The sequence below is a fragment of the Cervus canadensis genome, chromosome 31, assembly GCF_019320065.1.
Source record: "Cervus canadensis isolate Bull #8, Minnesota chromosome 31, ASM1932006v1, whole genome shotgun sequence".
Taxonomy (NCBI): Eukaryota; Metazoa; Chordata; class Mammalia; order Artiodactyla; family Cervidae; genus Cervus; species Cervus canadensis.
The window spans coordinates 1,440,089-1,465,584 of record NC_057416.1 but is presented as its reverse complement, the minus strand read 5'-3'; the positions used below and the strand labels follow the sequence as shown (position 1 = coordinate 1,465,584).

Below are 25,496 nucleotides of genomic sequence, written 5' to 3'. Positions count from 1 at the left end.
GTACTGCCAGTTGTAAGGCCAGAGCTGAGCAGCTGGACAACCCTAAATTCAGAATGAAAGAAAAGGTGTTCTCTGCAAAGTGACACACCGTCTTCTGACGGACAGTGAGGTCTGTGTGCCCAACTTGCAGGGGCAGGTGGGAAGTTCCTGGGATCACCGAGGGCTCAAGTGCAGCAGTGGACTTGGTCTGGGTTTTTTCTTGTGTGTAATACTTTAAAAATCAAGTCATCCTGCGTTTTGCTTTTTAACCCTGCTGACTTGACTCCTATTCTAAGCTGGCTCAACATGAACCATAAACTAGAAGATAAACAAGAGAACGCAGTGTTCCCATGAAAATAGCATCTATTTCATGGATCGAAGGCATCCCTGGAGATCTGAACACAATGAGGTGATCGTGATCACAAACACATCTTGGGCTTGCTTCCATGGTAATAGGCACAGAAACATCATTTTTATTCACAAAACCAAAACATAATAGGATCTGTTATCCTTCCAAGACATTTAACTAAATTTTTAAGAACGTTCAGATCTTCATGTTGCTCTTATTAAGTAAAAACATTAGTAATCGAGTCAATTTGGAGACTATTTCTCCCTCTCCCTACTCCTCAGCTGGTCCCTCCTTAGGAAAACTTGTGATAAAGTCTGGTATTTTGGTTATTACTTGAGATGGTACGCACACTGTTTAAACAGCAGCATTAGTTTTCATCAGCAATTCAGGAGTCTAAGAGCACATGCTCACGGAGCTGGCTCCTCAAGGAGGTCACCAGATGCATGACTGTTAGCATCAGGCCAAGAAGAAGAGCAAACAGTGAGCAGACCCCACGTCAGCGGGGACCCAGCAGTCACTGTTTCCTGTCCCCCTAGACCCAAGTGAACGTGCATGCTCACTCGGAAAAGCTACACCTTTCAAATGCTGCCTCCTTCTGAACATGTCAGAAGCAAAACAATCTAAAAGCTTACCAAATACACTTATATATAACATTATAACATTAAATATAAGGCTCATTTTATATATAAAACAATTTATGGGAAGTTCCCCTTCACTGTACTTTAAGTACTCCGCAATTCAGGGGCTGAGGCCAATGAGTGAGTACAATTTAGCCGGGTTTTAACTTGGACTAAAAAAAAAAAAAGCAGAAGATGAAAGTAGTGACTATGCCTGTGATACCAAGTTCAAATCCTAGGGTCCGCAGTCCCTTTCCTAGCAGTCTCTGTGTGCAGGACTGCTGAGCGCCACCCACTGCTGGGCCCTTCCCCAAGTCCTCTGTGAGGGGCACAGGCAGGCGTGCCCCCACGGAGACGGAAAGACACGGCGGAGAGCCGAGCCCACAGCCCAGTCCACGCCCGCTGGGGCTCTCTCTGCAGCCACACCATATGCCTTCTGCAGTTCAGGGTGGGGATCAGAAAGACTGATTGCATCCCAAGGGCAGACCCCCTCCCGACCCCGAAAGAGGACCGCTCAGAAATGATCCGCCCGCTGGCGTGTGTCCACGCTCCCCACGTGTCCCCTGTAAGGACCGCGCCACCCACGCCTCCCGCCTCAGCCCCGGAAGCGTCACTCACGGGGCTTGGCACCGGCCGCCGCCAGCAGGCTCTCGGGCGCAGGGCCCGCGGGACAGCGGCCGCCCTCCACCGCGCCCTCGCCGCTGCCGTACTCGACCACCTCCGCCTGCCCGAGCGGGACGCTCCACTTCAGCAGGTACCTCTGGCCGGACATCACCGCGCCGCCGTCGTGGGAGGCGCTGCGAGAGGTGGAGCCCTGGTTTCAGCAACCACGGGGACCTGTCTCCGGGCTTCTCTTCCCAGGAGACGCTGCAGAGACCCCCCTCCACCCTGCCCGCCCCTCGACATGCTCACCAGCTGAGCTCTGTACACAGTGTCCGCAGGAAGGGGACACGCCACCACCTGCTCCACCCGCGACCAGAGAGCTCCTGCGGGCCGACACCAGCGCCCACTCACCGGGCGCTGACCGTGGCGCACATGAGCACATCGTTGAGCATGAAGAGCCGGCGCTCCTTGGTTTTCATGATCTCACCCCGGTCATTGTAGACAGTCTCTATCACGTCGTCAGAACGGATGAGGTAGCGATTGCCGCTGCTTAGAAGCTAGGCGTTCAAAGTCCATCAAGGAAAAGAAAAAAGATGAGAAAGAAGCCTCATGAGAGACACGAGCAGATAGCGTCCAAGTTTTATAGATTCTCTTTTCTTTACAGAGAAACCCTGTGTTCCCAACCACACTTCGTGCATGTACAGCAGAGAGCTCAGAAAGTGGCTTTTTTAAAAAACATTTTTGTTTTGCCTTAAAACCATGCTATTCTCTTTTTTATTTTAACTTATTTAATGTTTGGCTGCACCCTGCAGCATGTGGGATTTTCTCTCCCTGACCAGGGATTGAACCCACACCACCCACACTGGAAGGCAGAATCTCAACTACTGGACCACCAGAGAAGCCTTGCATTTTTTTTAAATGAGTCTAAACAATGGCAGGAACCTAACTTCCTTCCTGGAGCACAGTCTCTCCAGCTAAGATATGCTGACTCAGCCACGGAGGGCCCAGCTGTTTTCCCGTGTCACTCAATGCAACCCTTCTCTCTCAATGACTCCTCAGAATTCACACTCCAGTCTTCAGGGACGGTCATCCCCACCTTTCCTTTACTCAGGACACCGTCTTGACCTGGAAAGTCTGTGGGAGTCTTTATTCTGTGCTTTTACTTCTCCCGAAGGATATTGTAGTGACCTAACACCCCGACTGCTCGTGGCTGGCCATGTTTTACTTGTCTGAGCCAATCAAGACACTCTTGGTTAGCAAAGGAAAGGTGCTTCATATTCATTGGTAAAATGACTTAACTCATGCAGGAGGCAGACTTATTTTAGCGGTTCAGCCTGGTAGGAAACCAGACACCCACCCTGGCTGGCTGACCTCACCGGGACGAGGCTGAAAGTCCCTGACTCGCCCATCAGTGATACGGCCCTCAGAGCACGCCGGCTGCCCTGGGTCCCCACACGTGCGGTACCATGGGGAAGCGGGACTTTAAACAACACAAGCCCTGCTGAGAACATCTGTGAACACTACTTTCTGCTTATAAAAATTCCTATACAAACCCTTTGGAGAGTCAGGGAAAATCTGAGCTTAAAACGTGTGACCATAAAGTGCTTGCAGTTAAATTATTAGGTGCCAGTATCCGGTAGGAAAGGACCCCTGCTGACAGAAACAAACGTGACTTTAGGAACAGAGACTATTATACATAATTCTTCAACATGGCTCATACCCAGTAACTGCTTCCTGTGAACGAGAGCTTCAAATAAAAATGGCTCAGCCTACATGAAACTGGATTATCGTGGCAGGAACACAGCTTTGTAAACCTGAAGCTGAGACACCGCTCTGCAGAGGAGCCACCTTTACACTGCGTTCTGCATCCCGTCTTCATGACATATGTAGCTTGGTCCCACACGGACGGGGCGGGTAAGACCGTGTGTGACTGCCTATGCTTCTGTGAACGTCCATGCTTCCAGCAAGACTAAGAGGAAACGCTGCATTTTGAAAGTAAAATTCAACTAGAAGAGTGACTCTTAACACTCTCGGGGCCCTGGATCCATCTGAGGACCTGGTCAGCCTAGGAGCCGCTTTCCAGGAAAAGTGCTCAACCAGGCGGGCTTTGTGTGCACTTTCCAGGATCTGCAACCCAGAGGCTCTCCATGGACCTTGGTCAGCAGCTCTGGGCCCAGGGACTCACCGCCAAGGTCCTGGGGGATTAGTAATAAGTGGCTCAGAGAGCAACAGCTCGTTAGCACAAGCGGAAACAGCCTACAGAGCGGGAAAGCGTCCACCTTGTTCAGGTACCGCTCGTTGATGGCTTTTGCTATCTGTTTGATTTCACAGCGCTGATCAGCATCTCTCTTCCTCTCGTTCAGCTTCTCCGCTAGCGTCTCGAGCTCCGTCAGCGCCATCTGGAGGGGGAGACGGTCGGGGTGTCCCCGGGGCGTGTTCTTCAGCATGTCCTTTAGGAGACACAAGGCAGGGGGAGGCAGACACGTGAGGCCGGGTAGGGGGCAGACGGTCACCAGGCACACCGGCCCCCCCATCACGTGGTTCCAGCAGGGGCGGGGGCGGTGGGGAGGAGGGGAGGAGGGTTCTGGCATCGCATCGCTGCTTCTGGGGAATAAAATAAGCCCTGGGAAAGGACAACCAACTCAGTGAATCATGCTTTGGCTGAACATTCGAAGCTCCTTTTGCAAATACAAAACTGACTTATTAAACAGGGGTGGGAAGGAAAACAAGATTGAGTTTCCAGGGAAGGACCCTGTGGCTGGCTCGCCGGGACCTCAGAAACTTCTGCTCTGGTAACGGTCAGGCTGCGAGAGCGGGGAGAGGGGACCCACAGACGCTCAGGATCTCCTTCCCAGTTGTGTGTCCTAGTGCTGGGCTTTGAGTGCTGTCTGCCTGGGGGGTGCAGGGAAAGCCCCACAGGGGCACAGCGTGGTCACCTCCTGCATCCAGGCGCCCAACTCCAGACTCTGAGTCAGGTTCCGAGAGGGCCATCTACGAGCCGGGCGCTGTCACCTTGGTGACCTCACAGTCTGCCCTCCCTCCCCCATCCCACCACCGCCAGGCCCATCCTGATGTAAGTGACCAGGGAGGGTGGGAGCAGGGCTGAAAGCCGGCCATCCACATGAGGACCGAGAGGCGCGGTGGGAGCCTCACCTGGAGCAGCAGGATGAACTGCGGGAACCTCTGGATGGGCTTCGTCATCAGGCTGTGCAGTGTGACACGGTCAGGGCTGGACTCCTGACACTGCTGTGGGGACAAGGCCCGTCACCCCGGCTCAGATCACGCTGCCCACCTGCCAACCCGCCCGCCTGGACGCAGCCCTGGCAGGAGCGCACACCACCCGCAGCGCCCATCAGGGACCTCCACGGCTTCCGGCAGCCACTCCTGGTAGGGTGGGGTACACCCCGGGGTCAGAGGAGGGGCAGACCCCAGAGCCCCACCCAGCACCATGGGGCTCATCCTCCAAGGGTCTGCTCCCTACCCGCCCTGGAGGCCAAGGAGCCCTCCGACCAGACCCCAGAGCCTGACCCTGAGCTGACCAGCAGCAGGCAGCTGGCCCCCGGGTCTGGGGTCTGGTCTCCACTTTCTGCCTTGACCCATCTGGCTACATCCTTCTAAGGATGTGCAAACAAAGGTGGTTTTCAAGAAGCTATTTTACCACGAAAAATTCATCTTTATTTCTGGTACTGATCCAATACTGAGGGTCCCATTGGTGCTAAAATCATTATAATAAATATACACTTAGAAAATTTGGTAAAATTTCACTACAAAGTACTTGGCATCGAACCTGTTATCTGTTCAGTTCAGTTCAGTTCAGTCATGTCCGACTCTTTGCGACCCCATGAACCGCAGCACGCCAGGCCTCCCTATCCATCACCAACTCCTGGAATCCACCCAAACCCATGTCCATTGAGTCAGTGATGCCATCCAACCATCTCACCCTCTGTCGTCCCCTTCTCCTCCTGCCCTCAATCTTTCCCAGCATCAGGGTCTTTTCAAATGAGTCAGCTCTTCGCATCAGGTGGCCAAAAGGATGTTAAAAAAACACCAAAAAATTTTAGTGTTTACCTTTAAAAATTCAAGGAAAGCAGGTTTTGTAGCACACGTTTTCTTAAGGATTGCCACAGCTGTGCTGAAATTATTCACATATTCACTATAAGCATCCAGCACCATGGATTTAGAAAACTGTAATACAAGAGAAAATCGAGAAATGAAAATAATGTAGGGTTCACTGCCTCTTTGCCAAGCTTAGGATGAAAGACGCATGGTGCACAGAGCCTCCTGACCGCAGACCGGCCTCCATGGGAGGTCTGCAGTGTCCGTCCAGGGTCAGCCAGGGTCAGCTGGGCTTGGGCCAACAAGAGACCAACCCTGAGGCATCCAAAAAGAAGGGAGGGGGCCCTGGAGCCCAAGGGAACCCTGCAGACCTTCTGTGAGCACCAGCCCCATTACCGAGGCCACGAAGACGTCTCCGATCATCTCCACCGAGTCCCACTCAGCCACGCGGCCGGCCAGCGCGATCTGGAGCAGGCAGTGGCACTGCAGCACCTCCTTGACCCGGAAGAAGACTGTCCTCAGCTTCCTCTCGCTCAGCACCTTGGGCTCCATCTCCCACAGCGGCTTCTCATATTGCTGAGGCAGAGACCAACAAGCACGGCCCAGGCTTTTCTCAGGTTCAACAAGGAACACAGAGAAGCTCACCCTTATAATTACATGTGTGTCCAAATAAACCGCATGACTCTTGATGTCAATGCATAGACACAATTCTCAATCTTTTAAGAACTTTGCAAATTTGAGTATTTCATAATTTCAAAACCTATTTCATAGGTTCCTAAAAGACAAAACAGCGTGATATTTGAGTACCTCTAATATCCTCTTAAGAGCATCCACGTAGTTCTTCTCGCTGTCAACAATTGAGCCCAGAATGTACCTTCTTACGACCTGTTGGGATTTTGAAAACACAACAGTTAAAAACTTCCTCGGAAAACACAGCAAATAGATTTCACTTCTGTTGAGGCTTATCGATAAAGTTTCTCCGTGTTCAAAACAGTACATAAGTGAAATCTCCCAAGGCCTTAAAATATGTTAATGATCTACCATGATGGGCATAAAACATACTTCCCCATCACTACAATTCTGTTGTTTTTTAAAAACAACAAATTATAAACCACAACTCGAACAACACAGCAAAATTATGGCATTAATAACAACTTCGTTCACTCATACAAGAATGATCTGACTGTGTTCTGCATGCCCAGCATGGAGCTACATGGGGTTAATGTATACTTTGTGTACATATTAAGTTCAGAAAAAATAAACTTTCCCATCTTCCCCCCAAAAATGGTATTAGCAACACTTATCTAAAATCATTATTCCAAAGTTTTTTTTAAAGCCCTTGGAAGGTGGAGGTATAGTTCTGTTTTGTTCTCAGGCCATTCAAAGCCTCCAAAGCTAGAAGCACAGCAAGTGAATCACCAAGGTCGTTTCAGGAGCAACCCCCACCCCCTCAGATCTGAGACGCCTGCACGTGAAGTAGTGACATCACTTTGGGGTTTGTTCCCACGACCCAAGGGCACGCAAGCATAAGCTTCTGGCCCCAAGGTGCCTGCTGGAGACCAGGGACGACACTTGGCACTTCTGTCCAGCTGACACACAGTTTGGAAAGTTGGTTTTGCCAGTAAATGGGAAGTAGAGCCTAAAAAGCACAGCAAGGTTGCTCCTCCCCGCCCCCAGCTGCGCAGGGGGAGGCTCGTCCCAGGAACTGCGGCGCCACCTGGTGGCAGGAGCCGCCCCTGGCTGTGTCAGCGCCACTCCTCTCCTCACAAGAGGGGCTGCTCCTTCAGAGATGGCGGCAAAAATCAACCTGAGGGACATCTGAGGAACAAAGTGACGTGTTTAAAGGGTGGATGCTTCAAAGCACATACAGATGTGTCTATGAGCCCACAGACCCCTCACTCTGGACCCCTCCCAAACTATAGAGGGTCAGATTCAGAGTCCCAGACACTGTCTCAAGTCTGGAGCCAGAATATCTGGGAATTTGGGGGGAATCTAACTCAGGTATGGACTTCCCTGGTGGCTCAGACGGTAAAGTGTCTGCCTACAATGCGGGAGACTCGGGTTCGTTCCCTGGGTGGGGAAGATTCTCTGGCGAAGGAAACGGCAACCCACTCCAGTACTCTTGCCTGGAAAATCCCATGGGAGAAGCCTGGTAGGCTACAGTCCATGCGGTCGCAAAGAGTTGGACACGACTGAGCGATAACTCAGGTATTAAATACTCCGCTTAAGTCCTGAGAAGACTCTGATATATCAGGTCAAAGGGCCTGGAATTGGTATCAAAACAACTGGAAAGTAAAGATAAAACCCCAAATCTGCCCCAATAGCAGGGCCCCCGCAGGTTAGGACACCCCTCAGTCAACCCTGGCATATGGACAGCACGCCTGGGGGCGGTCCCCAGACTTCAGGCTTCCCAAGATCCATGCACGGCTAGGGCGCGGGGCTGTCCCGGGCCGGCGCTTACACCTGCCTCACGCAGGGCTTCCTCGCGTACGCCCTCCTCACTCACGCACGCACGCACGCACGCACGCACGCACGCACGCCCTCCCCGCTCTGCGCGCGCCCTCCTCAGCACAAGCCCGCTCGCCCCGGCCCCGCCCCCACCCTGATGGGTCGCTGACGGTCTCCTCGGAGCAGCTCACCATCTTTCCTGTCGGACTCAAAACGGACACGGAGGGTTTTCATGGTCTGCACGCCACACGCGTGCGTGCGTGTCGTGTGTACGACTCGTGCATCTATATCGACCAGCACCTACCTGCCCACCTACGTCTGTCCAGCTTTGTCATCTACCTATGTCGTCGGTCGTCGCTCTCAGCGTCCATGAACTGCATCATGCTGCCCACGTGGGAAGGCTCAAATCACATCCCCGCAGGACCAGCAGCCCTTCCCCCGAAGGCCCCCCGCTCTGGGGTATGCCTTGGCCCCTCATGCCCTCCTCTCCTTTCACCCAAACATAGTCAAATGGAAACCACCTAATTTTTTCCCCTCTGCTACCTATGTTCAGAGATTAAGAAATTCGTTTACATTTGGCTGACTTCATGAGTTACTGGAAATCTGTATTCTAACCTCACATTGCACAGACGCTTCACACACTCATATCTGGTCTCTTGGCCGTCAGTGTGAACGAGCATAAGTGACTCTCACAAAGAAGCAGATCTTCTGCGCGTGCTCACAATCACACGGGGGGTGGGGGGGGGGGGGACGACACCTAACATGTTTAAGGACAGCAAGGCCCGAGGCCAGGCGGACGGAGAGGTCAGCGTAGCCCTGCCGTGCCAGCCCCGCCCCACGCCCTACCTGCTGCTGAGACAAGCCTTCCGGCATGGGGGTGAGGATGGCTTCGGGGTGCTTGCAGTCCACGTCGATGAACACGTTCTGCTCCTCTTCAAGACAGGATCTGTGGTCTTAAAGGAAGACAGGGTGTGTTATGGGGCGCTCATAACACTGCAGGGCAGTAAAGCTGCCGTCAGACCGGCGCCCTGGGCAGACACCTCAGCCCCAGGCTTCTTTCTCACCCAAAGATGAGTCAAGTGAAGCTTTAATAAACCCAGAAAATAGCCCCTCCCACAAGGGGAGCAGGGTTTGTCGATATTTGCAGTTTTTGATACTTGAAATCTAACTTCAAAAGGCAGAGGTGTCATTTGAATGTCTAGACGGCAGCGTAGAAACACATATTTCAGTTTCTGAATCTATAACATACCAAAATCAGAAGCAAATAAAGGCAGTTCTGAGTCACTCAGAACCAACACTCCACAGTCAGATAAAAACGAAGGGAGACTCAGTAACCTCCTTTCTGCCTTTCTCATTAGAACTCTGAAAAAGCACAACTCCCCCCAGATCCAAAATTTTAGACCAGGGTATCCTTTCTGCCCCCTTCTGATGTCTATGTCAGAAGCTTTCTCTATCTCCTTTATACTTTAACAAAACTTCATAAAAAAAATCTTTTTTAGACCAAAACTAAATTCATTTCTAAGAACTTAGATGCAGCTAAGTAATCTAAAGAATCCACAGAACGGCTAGAAACCATAAAGGCACAGGAATTTTTAGGTAATATTGAGATTATCTAATTCAAAGGTACATAAGCCCAGTTGCACAGAAAACTGTCAGAGGAGCTTTAAAAAGCCAGCACACAGGATCCTGATCCTCTCTGCTCCACCGCAATCCAGAAGGGGCAGGAAACACGCCCAGGGGCCCCAGCACAGTGAACGCATCCCTGCGATCATGTTCTATGATGAACGACCATGCTGAGAACCCAGGGGCTCCGGGAGCGACAGCGAAGGACCCCCATCACCCAACTGCCGGGAGAAGCCGGTTGGGGGGGGTGGCAAAATCTACCACCTGGGAGAGTGCCCCCACTTCCTGCCGCGGGGGGAGAGTCCCCCACCCCGCGCCCGCCTGGAGGGGACCCAGCGAGGAAACGCACCGGCAGAGACGAAGGATTTGGTCCTGATGAAGGAGCGGCCCCGCTTCACGGCGGCCTTTGTCTTCTCCAGCCCGTCTTTGGTGCCCTCTCTCGCGGCCCTCACCAGCTTCTGCATCTGCAGGGAAGGGGGGCTGGGTAAGGGAGGCGGCTCGGTGAAAACTCCTTGCTGCTCTTAATCCATTTTAAAAGAATACTGTCAAGTAGTCTGGTCTTGAAACATCATCTGAAATTGGCTTTTTGATCTGGGAGAGCTGGCTGTTGTGTGTGGAGGATGGGGAGGTGGTTTGGGGCTGTTTTGGTTTCACTGGTTTTTAAAAAAATGAATACGAGACTTAAAAAAAGAGCCCTTTCTTAGCATAGGTTTTAAAGTGTGTCCTTCTGTGTTTGAAAGTTGACCTTCGTTTTTCTTACAAACACTTGCCAAGAGCTCTGGAGAAGCCTGGGTGTGGAGAAACCGAGGGCATGGACGTCAGGGGGACTGCCCGAGATTAAAGGGCAGCTCGCAGGAGACAGGGGAGCCGCCAGCTGGAGACCCCCGCCCGGCCCGGCCGCTCACTCTGGAGGCTGGCCTGGCGGCTCACAGGCTCTTCATACTGACCACTCCCAGGACCCACTGCACCGGCGGGAATACCTGCCAGGATGTGAACAGAGAGACGGCCAGCCCGCAGGAAGGACCAGCAGAGCCACTCCTCTGTGGAGACTACAGAGTCAGGAAGACCACCGCCCACCACAGGGGAGCATGCTCACCCTGGTTCCCGGGGGCAGGTCCTGGCATAGTACTTAGACTCGCCACCAGTGCCCGAAGCCCCCAGCCATGTGCCTTGCGTTTTATCCACTTTTCTCGTCCTTTAGAAGCTAACCTTGGCGGTACTGGCCATCCGGCACCAAGTGATTGATCATTTAGAGAAAATCCAGATGCCTCTTACGACACACACCAACACCCCTTCAGTCCATCCACGGTGCCTCTACAGTCCTCCTGTGATCCTTCCCCGGCGGGCGGCGGGTGTTCAACACCTGCTGCTCACCCCTGCGGCTGTGGCCGGGGCCTCCCAGCGCCAGGCCTCCAGGGCCACTGCCTGGTTGTGCATTTGTGCAAAGTGCCGCCGGCCGAGGGACTCTTGGGGGCTGAGGCTCAGCTGACCCAGCATCAGCCCAAGTGTGCATCCCAGATGCAAGAGCCACGCCCCTGCGGGTTACCCACTCGCAGGGCCGCCAGTCTGGTGCCGGACGTGCGTAACTGCAGCCCAAAGTGACCCTGCAATGCCCCTCTGTCCCTGCGCCTCGGATGTGCGCCTGGCCTCCCACCCGACTCGACGGAAACCAAGCCCGGGTCACGCTGTCTGGCCAACCCCACCCCCGTGTCCTGTACCCACCACCACCCACCTTCGCCAGGTCAAACACGGCCAAGCCACTTCTGCTTCTGCTCCTGCACCCCTTCAACCAAACCTGGCCGTGTCCAGAGACCACCGTGGACAGCGGCCGGCCACCCCCTTCTCCACGGTGCCCGCATCCTGCCGGAGCACCCGACTGCTCAGCTGCCGGGCGCCTCCCCTTAGCTCCTTCCCCAGTCTCCCCAGATCCCCCCTCCTTCTGCCAGACATGGCCTGCAGCCCGGCTCCGTCCACGCTCCCTCCCAGTGAAGCCACACAGGTGCCGAGGTCCATGGAGAGGGAACGGCGGACCGGGGCCCCACGGCCACCAGCCACACACCGGGCCCCGCTCACCTGCACAGGAGGGGCACGTGGCCGCCCTGGACAACTCGTCCCACTCTGCCGCTCACGGCACTTCCCACGGTCCTTTCCTGGGGGTGTCCATCTCTTTGCTGAGCCAGTTTCCCTCACACACTGCCCTGCGCTTCCCAGAAACCCCCACCGGCCTCCGACTATCCCCAGGGCCGCCACCTGTTTCCTGCCCAGGGACCAGCCTGACGCCCAGCCGAAGGAGATGCTATGATTCCGGGGGCTTCACTCCCGAGTTGGAAATCGTGGAGCACAGCAGTGGCATTTACAGGGATGTTTCTGAATGAACACCTGCCTCGGGCACATGTCCTTCAACACCTAAACAAATGACAAACATCAGAAGGACGGCAAATCCAGTTGAAGTGAAGTTACTTGACAGTGCTCTTTTAAAAACCATCTCAGACAGCAGACGCCACGACATTCAAGCCAGCAGTTCTCAGCGCTGCGGTCTCAGGAGCCCTTCACGCTCACAAAGTCACCGAGCAGCCCCGAGGGCTTCGGCTTACCTGGTGCATTTGTCTGTATTGTCTAAGGAGTTGAAATTGAGAAAAAATGTTGAATATTTTTTAAATATTTATTTTATAAACAACAAAACTATTTAACTTTACCTTAGCTAGGAACATTTTGTGATAAATTACTATGTTTTCCGAAACAACAGAAAACGTGCACTGGTTTGCACACAGGGGAACCTGCCTCGAGTCTGGCGTGGAGTCAGAGGATCCCGCGTCCCAGCGGGTGTGGGTCACAAGCCAGGAAGGACAGAGGCAAAGGACGTCCCGGAAATGACAGGAGCCGTCCACTGCCTGGGTGGCCCTGAGGTTCCCTGGACCGCACCGTGAGAACCGCCGCAGCTCAGGTCTGAGCTTGCTCACTGAACAACAGTCTGCTTCTGCAGAAGCATTTCCAGCGGGAACCACACACCTTCAGTTCATGTTTGTGCTTTAGCTGCTGAATCTCTACCGCGCCCACCGTGTTTGCCATCAACTCTCTCATCTTTCTCTCATAGTGCTCCTTTAAGCGGGTTAGGTCATGGGAGAGCTACAGCACAAAGAGACACAAGCTTTTCACAACACGCTCTTCCCGCGCTTTCAGGCCATCTTACGTTGAGAGGGCTTCAGCCGCGTCTGGTGGGTGACGTTCACACACCAATGTCCTCCTGCCCCGGGCCCCCCGTCCTAGCCCTCCGGCTCTCGGGAAATAAACACAGGAGTGAGTCAAACATGTCAGCAGAGGGCAGACTCCAGGTGAGCCAGGCTGGAGACTCCTCTGTGCTGAATTAGAGCAAGTAAACGCACAGAAAAATCTGGGCAGCAGCATGCGTTTACATTTTAGTGAAATTAAAATGACCCAAAATGTAGAAATACATGTAAAATTATTCCTTTATGTCAGCACCAAAGCAGAAGAAACTTGAGTCCAACACTGACTAAGAGGGCATGGTTTGGAGACAGCCACATAAACGTCTAAGTCTCCACACTGACGTGACTTCCTCTGCGGCCCCCCGGGATGGGGTGAGGTCTCAAAACTGTGCTCACATCATCACAGATGTCTCCAATGTGCAACCCAAGGCCTGCGCCTTAGTCAGCGTGTCCCATGTTCCCCAGACAAGGGCATCTGGGCAATTTCTGATCCAGTCTAAGCCTGGGAGATGAGTCTTCTTTGGCAGTTTTTGAAACATGACTCTGTAAACTAGGGAACTAGGGACTTGTTACAGCATCCCCTGTCCTGTCCCAGGACACTGCCCGCTGGCCCTTGTGGGGGCTCTGCGCTCACGGCCGCCCAGCCCCCTCCGGCATGTTACTGTGGTGCATTTGGGAGCACAGGTCCGCCTGGACAGCCAGGAGGGCAGACTTTCTGCCCAGAAATCGTGCCCACAGCTCACGGGCCATCGATGGACCAAGCCAATTTGCACTAACCCCCCTGGCCCACTGAAGACGAAATTTAGGAGTGTCTTAACCGCTCTCCAAGGCCCCCACTGGGTGTTCCATCCTGCTGAAATCAGGCTCCAGCACCATACTGAAAATCTCCATTTAAATTTGGAATGTTGGGCTCGGCTAGAACAAGCCAAGTGTCACCTTAGTCACCAGATGCAATTAAAACTACAGTTGTAACTTCACTCCCTGGTTAAGTCTCTGCTGTAATAACTCTGGTGACAGACGAGAGCCAGGTTCCTGGAAAAGCTTGTTAATAATACTGAGTAGTTGGGGGACATCCCTGGTGCTCCAGCAGTTAAGACAGCACGCTTCCAATGCAGGGGGCGTGGGCCTGACCCCTGGTCGGGGAACTAAGATTCTACAAGCCATGTGGCCAAAAAATACATACATAAATAAGGATCAGGTAGTTGGGTTGACCACCAGCAGTTGATAGAGCCTTCTTAAGTTTCAGGATGAGATTACAGAATATGTGAACCCCAAGTGCCCGAAGTGACCTGTAAGCCACACATACATGGAGGCCATGCCAGGCGCCCACCAGCTTGGTCACAGGGGCTCAGGCTGCCGTGACTCATGGTGATTTATCGACTGGGTGATGAGGCACTAGCCGCAGCCTCTGATCACGTGTGGCCTGCACGTCAACCTCACACAGAACACGGAGCACCCTTGGGCGTGACCGTGGACAGCTGTACAAAGCCCTCTTTCACCAACAGCCCAGACAGCCAATGACACGAGTAGTGGGGGTGGCCAGTCACCACCGGCCACCAGGCCCCTCCATGAGCGGTGCTCCGGTCCCCACCTACACCCGCTGGCCCTGGCATCAGCCCGGAATCCACTCCTTCAACGGACCCTGGTCTCAGAACTGTCCCGCCGAGGGAGGAGAGTGCCCAGCGGGGTGGGGCCTTTGTCCTATAACATCCCCTGTAACACCATCTATTTTTACTCCTTCCTGTTTGTGCTCCGAAGGCCGAGGATCATAACATCCCGTAAAGGACAGCGGGCTGCGCCGTGCGCGCCAGCCCGGCTCTCCACGCAGCCGGCCGGGCACTGGCACAGATGGCCAGGGAATGCCTCCTTACTTCCTGAATACTCGGGACAGGGAGCTCGCTCGGGGCCTGTTGAGGGGCTCCGTTTATGTAAATTTCATTTTCCCATCCTGCCAGGACTGTACTGTATGAAGTAAGGGGCCTCCTCTCTTTTGCTAACATCAAGTGCTTTCCTCAAACCGCACATCAACATCTTAAAAAACAATCATGTAAAGACTGCGTGAACGAGGCGACCCCGTCCGGCCCCGGCCACACGCGCGTGTGAGCACGCTGTCCCCCGGCACGCAGCGGGACACCTGCCTGCTTCCTGTGGTCGCCGCGCAGGAAGGAGCGGGGGACCCCACTCCTGCTCTCAGAGTCGCTCTGCTCCTCGTAGCTCTCGAACTCGCTGGAGCTCCACCCGTACTCCAGAGAGCTGTGGCCGCCTTCATCTCCGTTCTCCACGTCGTCATAAATCATTTCATCTGAGTGCAAAAACGCCAAATGACGATTTAAAACGCAGAGCTCCTGGCTGCTCTGTGTGTGTCTGCCGTGTGAGAGCGTCGCTGAGGGCTGGGGAGCTTGGAGGAGAAGTGCTGGGGCTTCGGGGGGAGACCCCTGGCAGTGATGGGTGGGGGCAACAAAGCTCTGACAGACCCTAGGCCCATCCACATCCAGAGGACCACTGGTCTATGAGAACCCACCACGATTATACCAAATGATTTCTTGCCCACAGAGAACTCTTGATGAAGGAAAAAATTCTTTAGATAGATATATGGAATATAAACAGATTAGACAGATTGACAGTTCACAGATAATCAAATATGAACGAAAGTGAAGCATATTGCAAACAACTGTAAATTCTGCTTTTGTGCTAAAATTAGCCCATAAAACCTACAACCTGTTGCGTGCATGCGTGCTCAGTCACTTCAGTTGTGTCTGACTCTGCAACCCCATGGACTGCAGCCCACCAGGATCCTCTAACCATGGGATCCTCCAGGCAAGAATAATGGAGTTGGTAGCCATGCCCTCCTCCAAGGAATCTTCCTGAACTAGGGATCAAATCTGGGTCTCCTGCTTTGCAGGCAGATTCTTTCCGCTGAACAACTGGGGAAGCCCATAAACTGTTTCTGTATTTAAATGTCTTTATCACATCTGTCATTTCAAAATTAGTGACAAGCACATCTGTTCACACCTCCAGATAGTGACAAAGGCGCTGCCCGCACAGGGGGCACCTGGCCGAACAGAACGGCCGTCACCTCAGCAGGGGCACTGCTGGGCCACCTGCCACTGGTGTTTGGTTTCTGAGGCCCCAGATCATCTTGTCTGTGCTGGGGGAGGCCTACCAGGGAGGACCAGTTCCCCGAAAATGCATTTCAGACCTGGCTTTACAGAAACCAGCCTTAGTCCCCATGTTGCTTGCAGCAGGTACTTAATAACTGCCCAGGAGCACACTTACTCTAAAGACCCACTGGGTTGTTTATAAAGAGGCTGGAAGGTCTCCCGTCCTGCTGGGTCTTGGGAGGCAGCCTCTGTTAGCTGAGGCTGTAGCAGCTCTGGGGACCTGATCACCTCTAGAGCACTTTGGGGATGAATAAATGAGTCCATGCTTTTAAATAGGAAGTTTGCTGTTGATTTTAAGAATATGTCCTCTATGAGGCTGGGAAGGTTGTCAGGAGTTTTTAATACCAGGCGGCCACTGCATGGCACCAACTGCCTTCTAAACATATGGTTTCTGTCATTCACGTGGTCCCCTGGGAAATGACACCGAAACAGCCAATGTTGGAAGACACCTGAACTCTGGAGACACACCTCCAGGGCTAGGATGGGCTTTGGCTTACTTGCTGGGCGTGAAGGCCTGACCCTTCATCTGGGTCGTTCGGCATCAAGCTTTCCGGGTGCAGGGGCTCCAATTCTGAGCTAACACCCTCCGAGGGTCAGAAGGGGTCCACTAACCCGTCACTGCTCTCTGCTCCCTTCTGTGGGTTCAGCACCCCTTTCCCATGAAATGCAACATGGACTGTTCCTCCAGGCTCTACGGGCGATCAAGCTCCCCAGTCTGTGTCTGATGCTGCCTGTGTCTCTCTTAAAGGACAATACTTTGGCCAGATGTGGAAATCTGGGTCAGAACACTGCGTTTTCTTTAGCAGTTTGGGACCATTATCTGCCTGTCCAGAAGTATGCTGTTCTTCCTTAACTGCAGCTCCTCCCAGGTAGCAGCGGCTCCTCCCCCGCTGCAGTTACGAAGGTCATGGTGGGGCTGTGCAGTGGGGCTGTGCTTGGCCGGCTCAGCTGTATGCGCCTCTGCGTGCATTCACACGTGACCCTGCTTTGAATCTGTATTTGCATAATCTGGGAGCTTACGTCTGTAATCCCGGAAAACTCTTAGTAATCCCTCCTTCCATGACCTCCTGTGCGTCACCTGCTACCCCCCGGCCTCCACGCCTTATCTTTCCATTCTATTTTCACATCTTTAACTCCTCCTGCTTCTTTCAGGTAATCCAACCCCCAGGGTTGGGTGTAAACACGCGCACAGGTGTGCACACACAGCGTTCTACCCCACAGCATCAACAAGACATTGAAACCTTACAAAACACACCACAGACGCGCAGGGGCTGTGTGCCTAGGGGCTCCACCTGCCCACTTCCATCCAGCACGAAGCCGGTAAGCTACAGCCCATTAAACTCAATTTCAGACAAAACCAAACCTGGCTCAGAGTCTGAATTTTCTCTTGGCACGTCATCGTAAATGGCTTCCTCCGGATCTGGAAGGAAAGGAAAGGAGACTTTAAAACTGACCCAGACGCAGGGAGAGCAGTCTGCACTCATGGGCCCATGGCCTCCGGCGAGGCTTCAGCCGGGAGGGCAACTGGCAGGGCCCCACCAGACTGCAGGCATTGTTCTTAGGCCGGAACACTTCCTGCCGAGGGAAGACAGCTCTACGGAGGGGCTGTGAAATATCTCCGGGAAGAGGTTTATGGCCTCCAGGCCAACGTATTCTTTTTTGTTTTGTGTTCAATTACACATCTTTATAAACATTTTTAAGTTATTGCAATTAATGTTTTCTGACATGCAAAACACACAAAGATGGTGTGCAGTCTCAGAAACAAAGGGATAGCTTCACTGCTACTCTGAGTAGGAATCAGCCAACAGCGTCATCTCATTTCCCGCGACTGCAGATGAAAGGCAGCCACGTGCACATAAAAAGATGTATAACATTTAGGACAAGAACCTCTCAAGCTGTACTACATGGAACATTAGTATCCTAGGAAATTGTTTAAGGTGTTTTCTTTTTTTAAAAAAATTGGGATCCTCCATGGCTGACGTTCCATGTGCCTGACTCAAGGGTCCCACAGGAAAGCAGAGTTTGAAGCTCCTGTGCGTATTTGTGAGAGCTCCACGCTCTGCAGGGAGACCAACCAAACTACAGTACGCTCCATCCTGGAACCCACAAAGGTGACGGTTACTAAGCAACGGGAGACAAAACCAGGTAAATACAGCCCCCCTCTCCTCTGACATGCAGCCACTGTCCCTTCCCACGTTCCCGGGGTGAACGCATGGCCAAGACCTGGCATATTCTTGTGTTGCTGTCAAACCCCAGGTCAGAGACGCTTGCTGTCCCGAAATAAAATGTTTCAACTGCGACCACAGTATTTCCACTCCTATTAGAGCACGTGAGTGGCTGCTGGCGTACAGACCTCACGTTCGAACAGTTATTCCACTAATGAAAACAACTCACGGGAGAAAAAGTCAGACAGGTTTTACTTTGTAAATAAAGTTGCTTGAGGACAGTGAGATGATAATTTAATCCTGTAATGATCTAGATTTAATAGCCCGCTCACAGAAGCATCTATGTTCGCTGAGCTCGTTTCAACAATATCATAATTAAAACAGAAATGAAACATTCTAGGGGAGAATTTAATAATTAGGAGAATGCTAAGAAGGTTCTACCTTGTGAGTCAATCATATAAGACAATTACACAGAAATTAGTGAGCCAGTGGGCAGTAAAAGGGCTAATTAGAAAGGCAAGATTACTATAAAAAAAAAAAAACTAAAAGACAAAAAAAAAAAAAAAAGACAAGCCTAGCTAAAATTAGTTCTGCTTTCTGCACCACACGTGGCATAGAAGGTCTGCCGTGTCATGCCATCTGGTCCATGGGCTGGCTTAACCACCCACCACCTCGCTTCAAAATGGTACCATGAGAAAGCACCTCACTGGGGATCACAAGAAAGAATGGCTTGTTAGTGCCACCGTCCCCAAATCTCTGACTGTTATGACAAAAGCCAAGATCAGTACTGGAACAAATCCATCAGCCAGGACGAGGGGATTGCTGAGATGCAGAGAGCAGAGATGATCTGATGGGAGACAAAGCCATGGCTTCGCGGGGCCTGGGGAAGCATCTGCACAGTCAGCGGTGGTCAGTGCTCCAGGAGAATGGACGCAGGACAGGAGGGCAGCAGCAGAGCCGGACGGACACACACCGGCTCCGCGGCCCTGGGGCGGTACTCACTCTCCATCCAGGCTGTATTGGCCGGATCTGCGACCCAGCGGGCCAGGGCGCTGTCCTCCTTCTGGTCTGGATCCTCACTTAAAGAACACACATAAGAACATCAGGATGTTGAGAGCCCCTCACACGTGTCTGGTGGGATGAGAATGGTGCAGCTGTGGTGGAGAAGTTTGGCTCTTCCTCAGAAAGTTAGACACAGGGCTACCAAGTGGCCCAGCGCCTCCGGTCCTAGATGTGCAGCCAGAGAACGTGCAGCCAGAGGACGTGAGGGCAGGGACCTGGCAGACACCTGTACGCAACGTCCACAGCAGCGTTAGCACAGCAGCCGGGAGGTGGGAGGGACCAGTGTCCGCCAGAAGACGAGGAGATAAACAAAATGTGGTATGTGCGCACAATGGAACGGTATCAGGCCTTAAACAGGAAGGAAATTCCAACACACACTACAATATGGATCACCCTTGACACATGATGCCAAGCCACTGAGCCAGACACAGGACAAGTGCTGTACGGTTCAGATCACGTGAGTACCCAGGACAGGCACGTTCAGAGACAGAATGTAGAACAGAGGTCTTGCGGGGAGGGGGCACCGTGGGGTACAGCATGAAGGGCAGGGCTTCTGAGCAGGATGATGAAAATGTTGCATAGACAGAGAGCGGTGATGGTTGTACGACTCTGTGAATGAATTTAATGCCACTGGATTTTACACTTTAAAATGGTTAAAAATGGCAAACTTTATGGTATGTATTCTTATTGTACTTTTACAATAAATGATGCAATATACTGAAAACTATAGGATGGTCCACTTTAAATAGGTGAAACGTAGTATGGTATGTGAATTATAACTCAATCGAGTCACTTAAAAGCAAACACACCTACCATGCCCCGAGCACGCTGCCATGCTGGGTGGTAGGTGCTCTAGAACGTGATGAAACCTGGTCTTTGTGTTTGAAGAATTCAGTCTGGTAGCAGAAAGGGACACAGGAGATAACGGTGAGAGCACAAAGCAATCAATCACAATGCAGGTGTGTGCACACAGCTCTGGAAGCACAGAGGAGGACGGTTTCATGAAAGGAAACATTTAAGCTAGGTTTTGGAGGGTGAGTAGGAGTTTGCCTGGAGGCAGGGATTTTCCTAGGAATTTCAAGCAGATGAAGCAGCAAGTGAAGGCAAGCAGCATGAAAGAAAGGCCCATAATCAAATCAGTTTCGAGGATTTCAGATGAAAGCTGGGTCAGACAAAATTAAAAATCCTTTCTTCCCCTTGGGACTCTCGAGAAACTTAACAAGGTCAAGCACATTGTCCAGCTCTATCTGGTCGTGAACCCAGTTTCTCTTTATCCATAAGTGTAAAATTAACATCTGAAAGAGTCCTGGGGTTCAGGAAGACCTGATCTGGGGGTCCCCGGGAGAGAGGGCAGAGGGCACAGAAGGAAGGGTGGGGAGGGGTCTGGGGAGGGGCCTGGTGAGGGGCCTCGGCAGTGAGCTCAGATTCACAGCGCTCGGCATATCAGGGAAGGTCCAGGACTCAGAACACCTGTGGAACACAAACAAGATACCTGTTTGCTGGATCCTCAGAACTCAAGGAATTCAGCTGGCTGTCTTCTGCCACTTCCTGTGTCTCTGCCAGGAGAGGAAAGTTCACACTGTTCACACCTTAAAGACACATCTAGGAACTTGCTTTTTACCCTCTAAATGGTTTTGTACTTTCCTTCCTCATCAGTGAGAGGTTTCTCTTATTGTAAAGTTGATCAACTGACAGATTTAAGCTCTTCAGCCTTTAGATAAAACGTACTCCAAACAGGATGACGATGAAGAGTGACACCCAAAGGCCTCATGAACCAGCCTGAAACACAGTGGTGCCCAAACGAATCAAGCCAGAATCGAAAAGTAACACCACGGGAAGCTGCAGTTATTATTTACTTGAAAATGTGTCCACAGGACAAGCTCGAAAGATTCTCAGGGGAGGAATCCCAAAGCTGGCGACATTTGATAACCAAAACTGCGTGTTCCCCTCAGCTATCTTAACTGGGGAGAAAAAACCACTTTCCTCAGGCTTCACACACATCTGTCCTGACGGCGCGTCTGAGAGGCCACCATCCCCCGGGGCTGCTCCTGCTGTCAGGACATGCAGCCCGGGGTGGTCCTCACGCGTGTCCTGGCACGGAACAGGGAAACAGACCCGGTGAGAGGGGGACAGCTCAGCAGAGAGGCCGGCACTGGCCCGTCCTGGACAGAACCCGCTGTGCTCCAAGCCGGACGCGTGACTTGGGGGGGCGCCGGGGGAGACGCAGCCGCTGCCCGAGAGCCTCGGCCGGGACAGCGGGGCGCTGCCCCCACAGAACCCCACGGCCTGAGGGCTCACAGACGACAGCCTGAAGCCTGGACGTCCAAGGTCAAGGCACCGGCGTCTGCTTGGGCCCCTTCCGGCTTGCAAACGGTCTTCCCGCCATGCCCTCCAGTGAGGGGAGAGCTGGGGACTCGGCGGGGTGTGTCATCGGGCACTAAACCTACGTGCGGGGCTGCACCCTCAGAACTGCGTCACCTCCTGACACCGTCACCTCAGGGGCCAGGTCTCAACATGTGACTCTGGGGGAGACACAGAGTCTCCCTCTAAACCTGAAAACCCAAGCCCTGCACAACCAGCTGAGGCTGAAGCAACACAGCCAAGGGGCGTCTACAGAGATGACAGACACTGGCTTCGGGAGCCCCGTCCTCAAAGCTACCTGCCGGCTCCTTCCCGCTAAGCAGAGGTGCCGCTGTGCCTCGGGACAGCCTCACAGACCTGGGACCCGTGGGGACCCGGGCCCCCGACAGCCCCGTCACAGGCTCAGTCTCCCTGCACCCGCCTGCCGTGCGGCTGCTCCTCAATGAGCCTCCTGGTTCTCCCGGATGCCAACCTGCACTCCCTGGTTCCATGAACCGGGGCTCCCGCTGGACAGTCTGACAGCAGAGAGCCGGCCGCCCATGAAGGGACGGCACGGGGGCACAGACACACATGATGTGGGCCTCTGAGAGAAGGAGGCGGGGGCGCAGCCTCGGGGCCCCCTACCTGCGGGCTCGGCGGGCGGGGCAGGCAGCACGGGGCTGCTGTAGGCTGGCAGCAGCAGCGGCAGGCTGCAGGGCACGGCGTAGCCGCACGGCACTGGCACGCAGTACCCGCTGGGCACGTGTGGGCCCCCGCCCTCCCCCTCGGCATCCAGGTCTGGGGGCGGCGGCTGGTCTTCCTGCAGGGGCGTGATGTCGATGACGGAGTAGGGGTTGACTCTCGACAGGACCCCGGGTTTCGGTGGTTCCGCTCCCGGTCCTTTTTCACATCCTGAGGATGAAAGGAGACCGTGGTAGACATGCCTGGCCATGCAGGACTTGGCCAACGTGCCCTGCTGGCCCGGGAGGCCCCAGGCCTGGGAGCACCGTGCTTTGGGGCACCCGAGGGGTGAGCGCGACCTTGGGGACCAGGAGCACACAGCCCAGCTGAGCCCAGGGCAGCTCCTCCACTGAGGCGAGTAGCTTAGACGCTGCCAGAAGTGGGGAATCATTAACCACATGGAGAGGTGGTGAAGGTACCAACCAGACCATCGATCAGTGAATAAAAGTGACCAACTCCACCTCCAAACTTTAAAACACAAATTAAACTTGTATGTTTCATATCAAATAGCATTATTTTGAAATAATACATGTACATAGTGACAAACTATGATGAGGCCATTTTTATTAGGAAAAAAAGTACCTGTTTCCTCCAGAACATAAACAGAAAAGAAGATGGACAAGATTGAAAACCACAGAAAATAGAACAAAGAAGAGAACCTCAGTCAAACTTGAATCAAGTAATTTCTGTTCACAGCACATCAGACACATGATAGATTTTGGACTCCTGCACCCTACCTTCCCCCAGACAGTTCAACCCGCAGGTGGGCTGGCTGGTCCCTGGGTGGTGGCTGGAGGATGCACAAGGTCCCCCGGCGGCGGCGGCAGCGGCGGTGTCGCTGGCAGGAGCGTCTGCCCCAGCGTCCCCTGCCTCGGTGGAGCCCGGAGCCTGCCTGTCGGCCTCTGGCGCTTCATCTCCGCTGTCCAGATCGAGCTGCTCCCCCTCCTCCTCCTCGTTGTTATTACTGTCATACTTGACTTCATTCTCTGAAGGTTAAGGTCACGTAAATCACACTGTTAGTATTTAACACCAGGAGAACGACGTCCTCTCCCCTGAACACACGGCTGGCAGGCAGCAAGCAGTGGGCACCCAGGTGGGCCCTGGAGGTGTGACAGTGCCCCCCCCGGGGGCCCCACCTTTCTACTGGGAAAACTCGGTGCCATCAGGCTTGGGGTATACATCTGGGTTTCCTCTCGGAAGGACCCTCAACTCACAGGCTGGGAAGAAAAAGCAGGAGAGACACAAAGGAAGAGAAAAAGTCCCTGCTACGTTTTAGAGTCTGGTCTTAGAACCGCATGAGTAAAAATCAACTTGGAGTAACACTAAGTAAGCCACCAGGCAAGGAGCAGCCTTCACTTCAGCGGTCCCTATGCGACCAGTGCAACGACTTCGCCTGTTCCGTGCATCTGCCAGGTGTGCACACCATCTCCAGGGTAAAGCTGTGAGTTACCTGTGTCAGCTGGGTTATGCTCTTTTGAAGGGAAAGACAAGAGATGCAAGGATTTGCTGGTACAAGAGTTTTTACATGACTTACAAACAATGAGATCCCTCAAGAAAATAAAAAGTCAGCTGAATCTAAAGGACCAGAACACTGTATCTGCTGTAATCTCAGATCACTAGAAGGTCTTTAAAATTTTTTTAAGGAAAAAAAAAAAAGTATATGCTGGAAAATGTGAAAATGTAAAATGTGAAATGGCATTAAAGTCATCTGTGTCTACCTGAGTTTTCTATATATTAAGTATAAAAATACTAAATAAATTGCACTTCCAAATACTTTGTTCTAAAAAGAAATGAGTGAAGGGGTCACGGGAGACCCTGAGTCTCAGGTCCCACACTTCAGGTTTTATTCTGACCCCTCCCAGGTTATCTTAGAGCCTATGTAGTTCAATAAATTATAAAACTCTTCTCTTTGTAACAGTCTTCATCAATTTGATTTTAGGTGTGCTTGATCTAATTCTCGAAGCCCAGCAGCTGTACGGTGTGATCCCAAACGAGAAGGCAGACAAAATGCCAGCACGTGGTTCTGACTGGCGCTGTCCTGACCCTCCACACTGCCCAGCGTGATCCATGACGTTGCTGAGTCGAACCATCACCTTTGTCAGGGTATTTAACTGGCACGATGTCCCTGTCACGATTATTTGGCAAGTGTGAATTTAAGGAAATGATGACAACTGTACTTGGAAAATGTTCTGGAAAATTTTATTTTTCTGTTGAAGAGATTTCTTGCTCTAAGACGTGTTCACCACTTTATTTCAGTGAATAAACTGAGTGCTTAATGATTTAGCAAAAAAAAAAAAAGGCAAGGAGGCAGGCAGGCAGCAGCAGGGAGAAACGGGGAGGAGAAATCAATCAGGCCCAGCCCATCCATCCCGGCTGCCTGCAGCTCCTGGCAGGCTCCTGGCAGGCGAGGACGGGATGAATGCAGCAGTCAGTCCACACAATGACTGGGAGCCCTGGGAGTCAGGCTGCGCTGGCTGTGGTCCCCACCCCCCGCAGTGCTCCCAGCGGGAGGGTAGGCTGTCCCTCCTCTGAGCAGCTAACCCCAGCACTGCTGACCCATTAGTGGTTTTTAAAGGCTTGTCACAAATTAACACATTAAGGGAAAAGACTAAAAGAACAGTCATTTTTAAGGCCAGAGATCAAAGCTATGTATATTGTTCCTGGATTCTCAGACCATAGCTGATTAAATCTGCAAGCTTAACCCAACATATGATGTTTCTCCTGTTTCAGATGAAGGTTATTTGTTTTTAATTCTTTTTACTGTTATAAAGAAGAAGATCTTTAAGAAGGACCAGGCTGCAAACAGACCCACCAACAAGGAGCTATTCACAGGAGGTGCCCCGCCGCCTCCAGGCTCTGCGTGTCACAGCTGGGAGCAGGTCCCTGGGGGCAGCAGGGTCCCCAGAACAAAGCCACACACCCCCGAAGGCCAGGCCCCTCCCCTGCTGGACACTACCCGCTGTCCTTGCCTCTGGGTGAGCTCACTGCACATCATCAGGCAGTGGACTAGGACTGTCCTGAATCAGCATCGATACGGCGACACTGATGACTTCCTTTCCCTGCCAGGACTCTCTTTTTTTTGTTACTAATTACAGAAAGGTTTTAGTTTCTGGTGGCTTATTGTTGCT

The 25,496-nt window shown here is 52.7% G+C and overlaps 1 protein-coding gene across 4 annotated transcripts in view; it reads right to left on the bottom strand.

Annotated features, from left to right (window-relative positions):
- ARHGEF10 (Rho guanine nucleotide exchange factor 10) overlaps positions 1-25,496 on the bottom strand; it is a 59,058-nt gene that overhangs the window by 20,677 nt on the left and 12,885 nt on the right. For 2 of the 4 annotated variants that reach the window (XM_043454121.1, XM_043454126.1), the window contains exons 3-18: positions 23,106-23,354; positions 22,273-22,539; positions 20,780-20,843; positions 19,228-19,304; positions 17,424-17,480; positions 15,038-15,201; positions 12,685-12,801; positions 10,025-10,139; positions 8,899-9,005; positions 6,412-6,489; positions 6,001-6,180; positions 5,617-5,733; positions 4,702-4,794; positions 3,828-3,998; positions 1,960-2,105; positions 1,564-1,742 (exon numbers count right to left, since the gene is read on the bottom strand). In XM_043454121.1, coding sequence (XP_043310056.1) covers positions 1,564-1,742; positions 1,960-2,105; positions 3,828-3,998; positions 4,702-4,794; positions 5,617-5,733; positions 6,001-6,180; positions 6,412-6,489; positions 8,899-9,005; positions 10,025-10,139; positions 12,685-12,801; positions 15,038-15,201; positions 17,424-17,480; positions 19,228-19,304; positions 20,780-20,843; positions 22,273-22,539; positions 23,106-23,354 — 2,181 coding nt within the window. The remainder of the gene's footprint in view (positions 1-1,563; positions 1,743-1,959; positions 2,106-3,827; positions 3,999-4,701; positions 4,795-5,616; positions 5,734-6,000; positions 6,181-6,411; positions 6,490-8,898; positions 9,006-10,024; positions 10,140-12,684; positions 12,802-15,037; positions 15,202-17,423; positions 17,481-19,227; positions 19,305-20,779; positions 20,844-22,272; positions 22,540-23,105; positions 23,355-25,496) is intronic. The other 2 variants (XM_043454122.1, XM_043454123.1) reach the window with 2 other exon arrangements.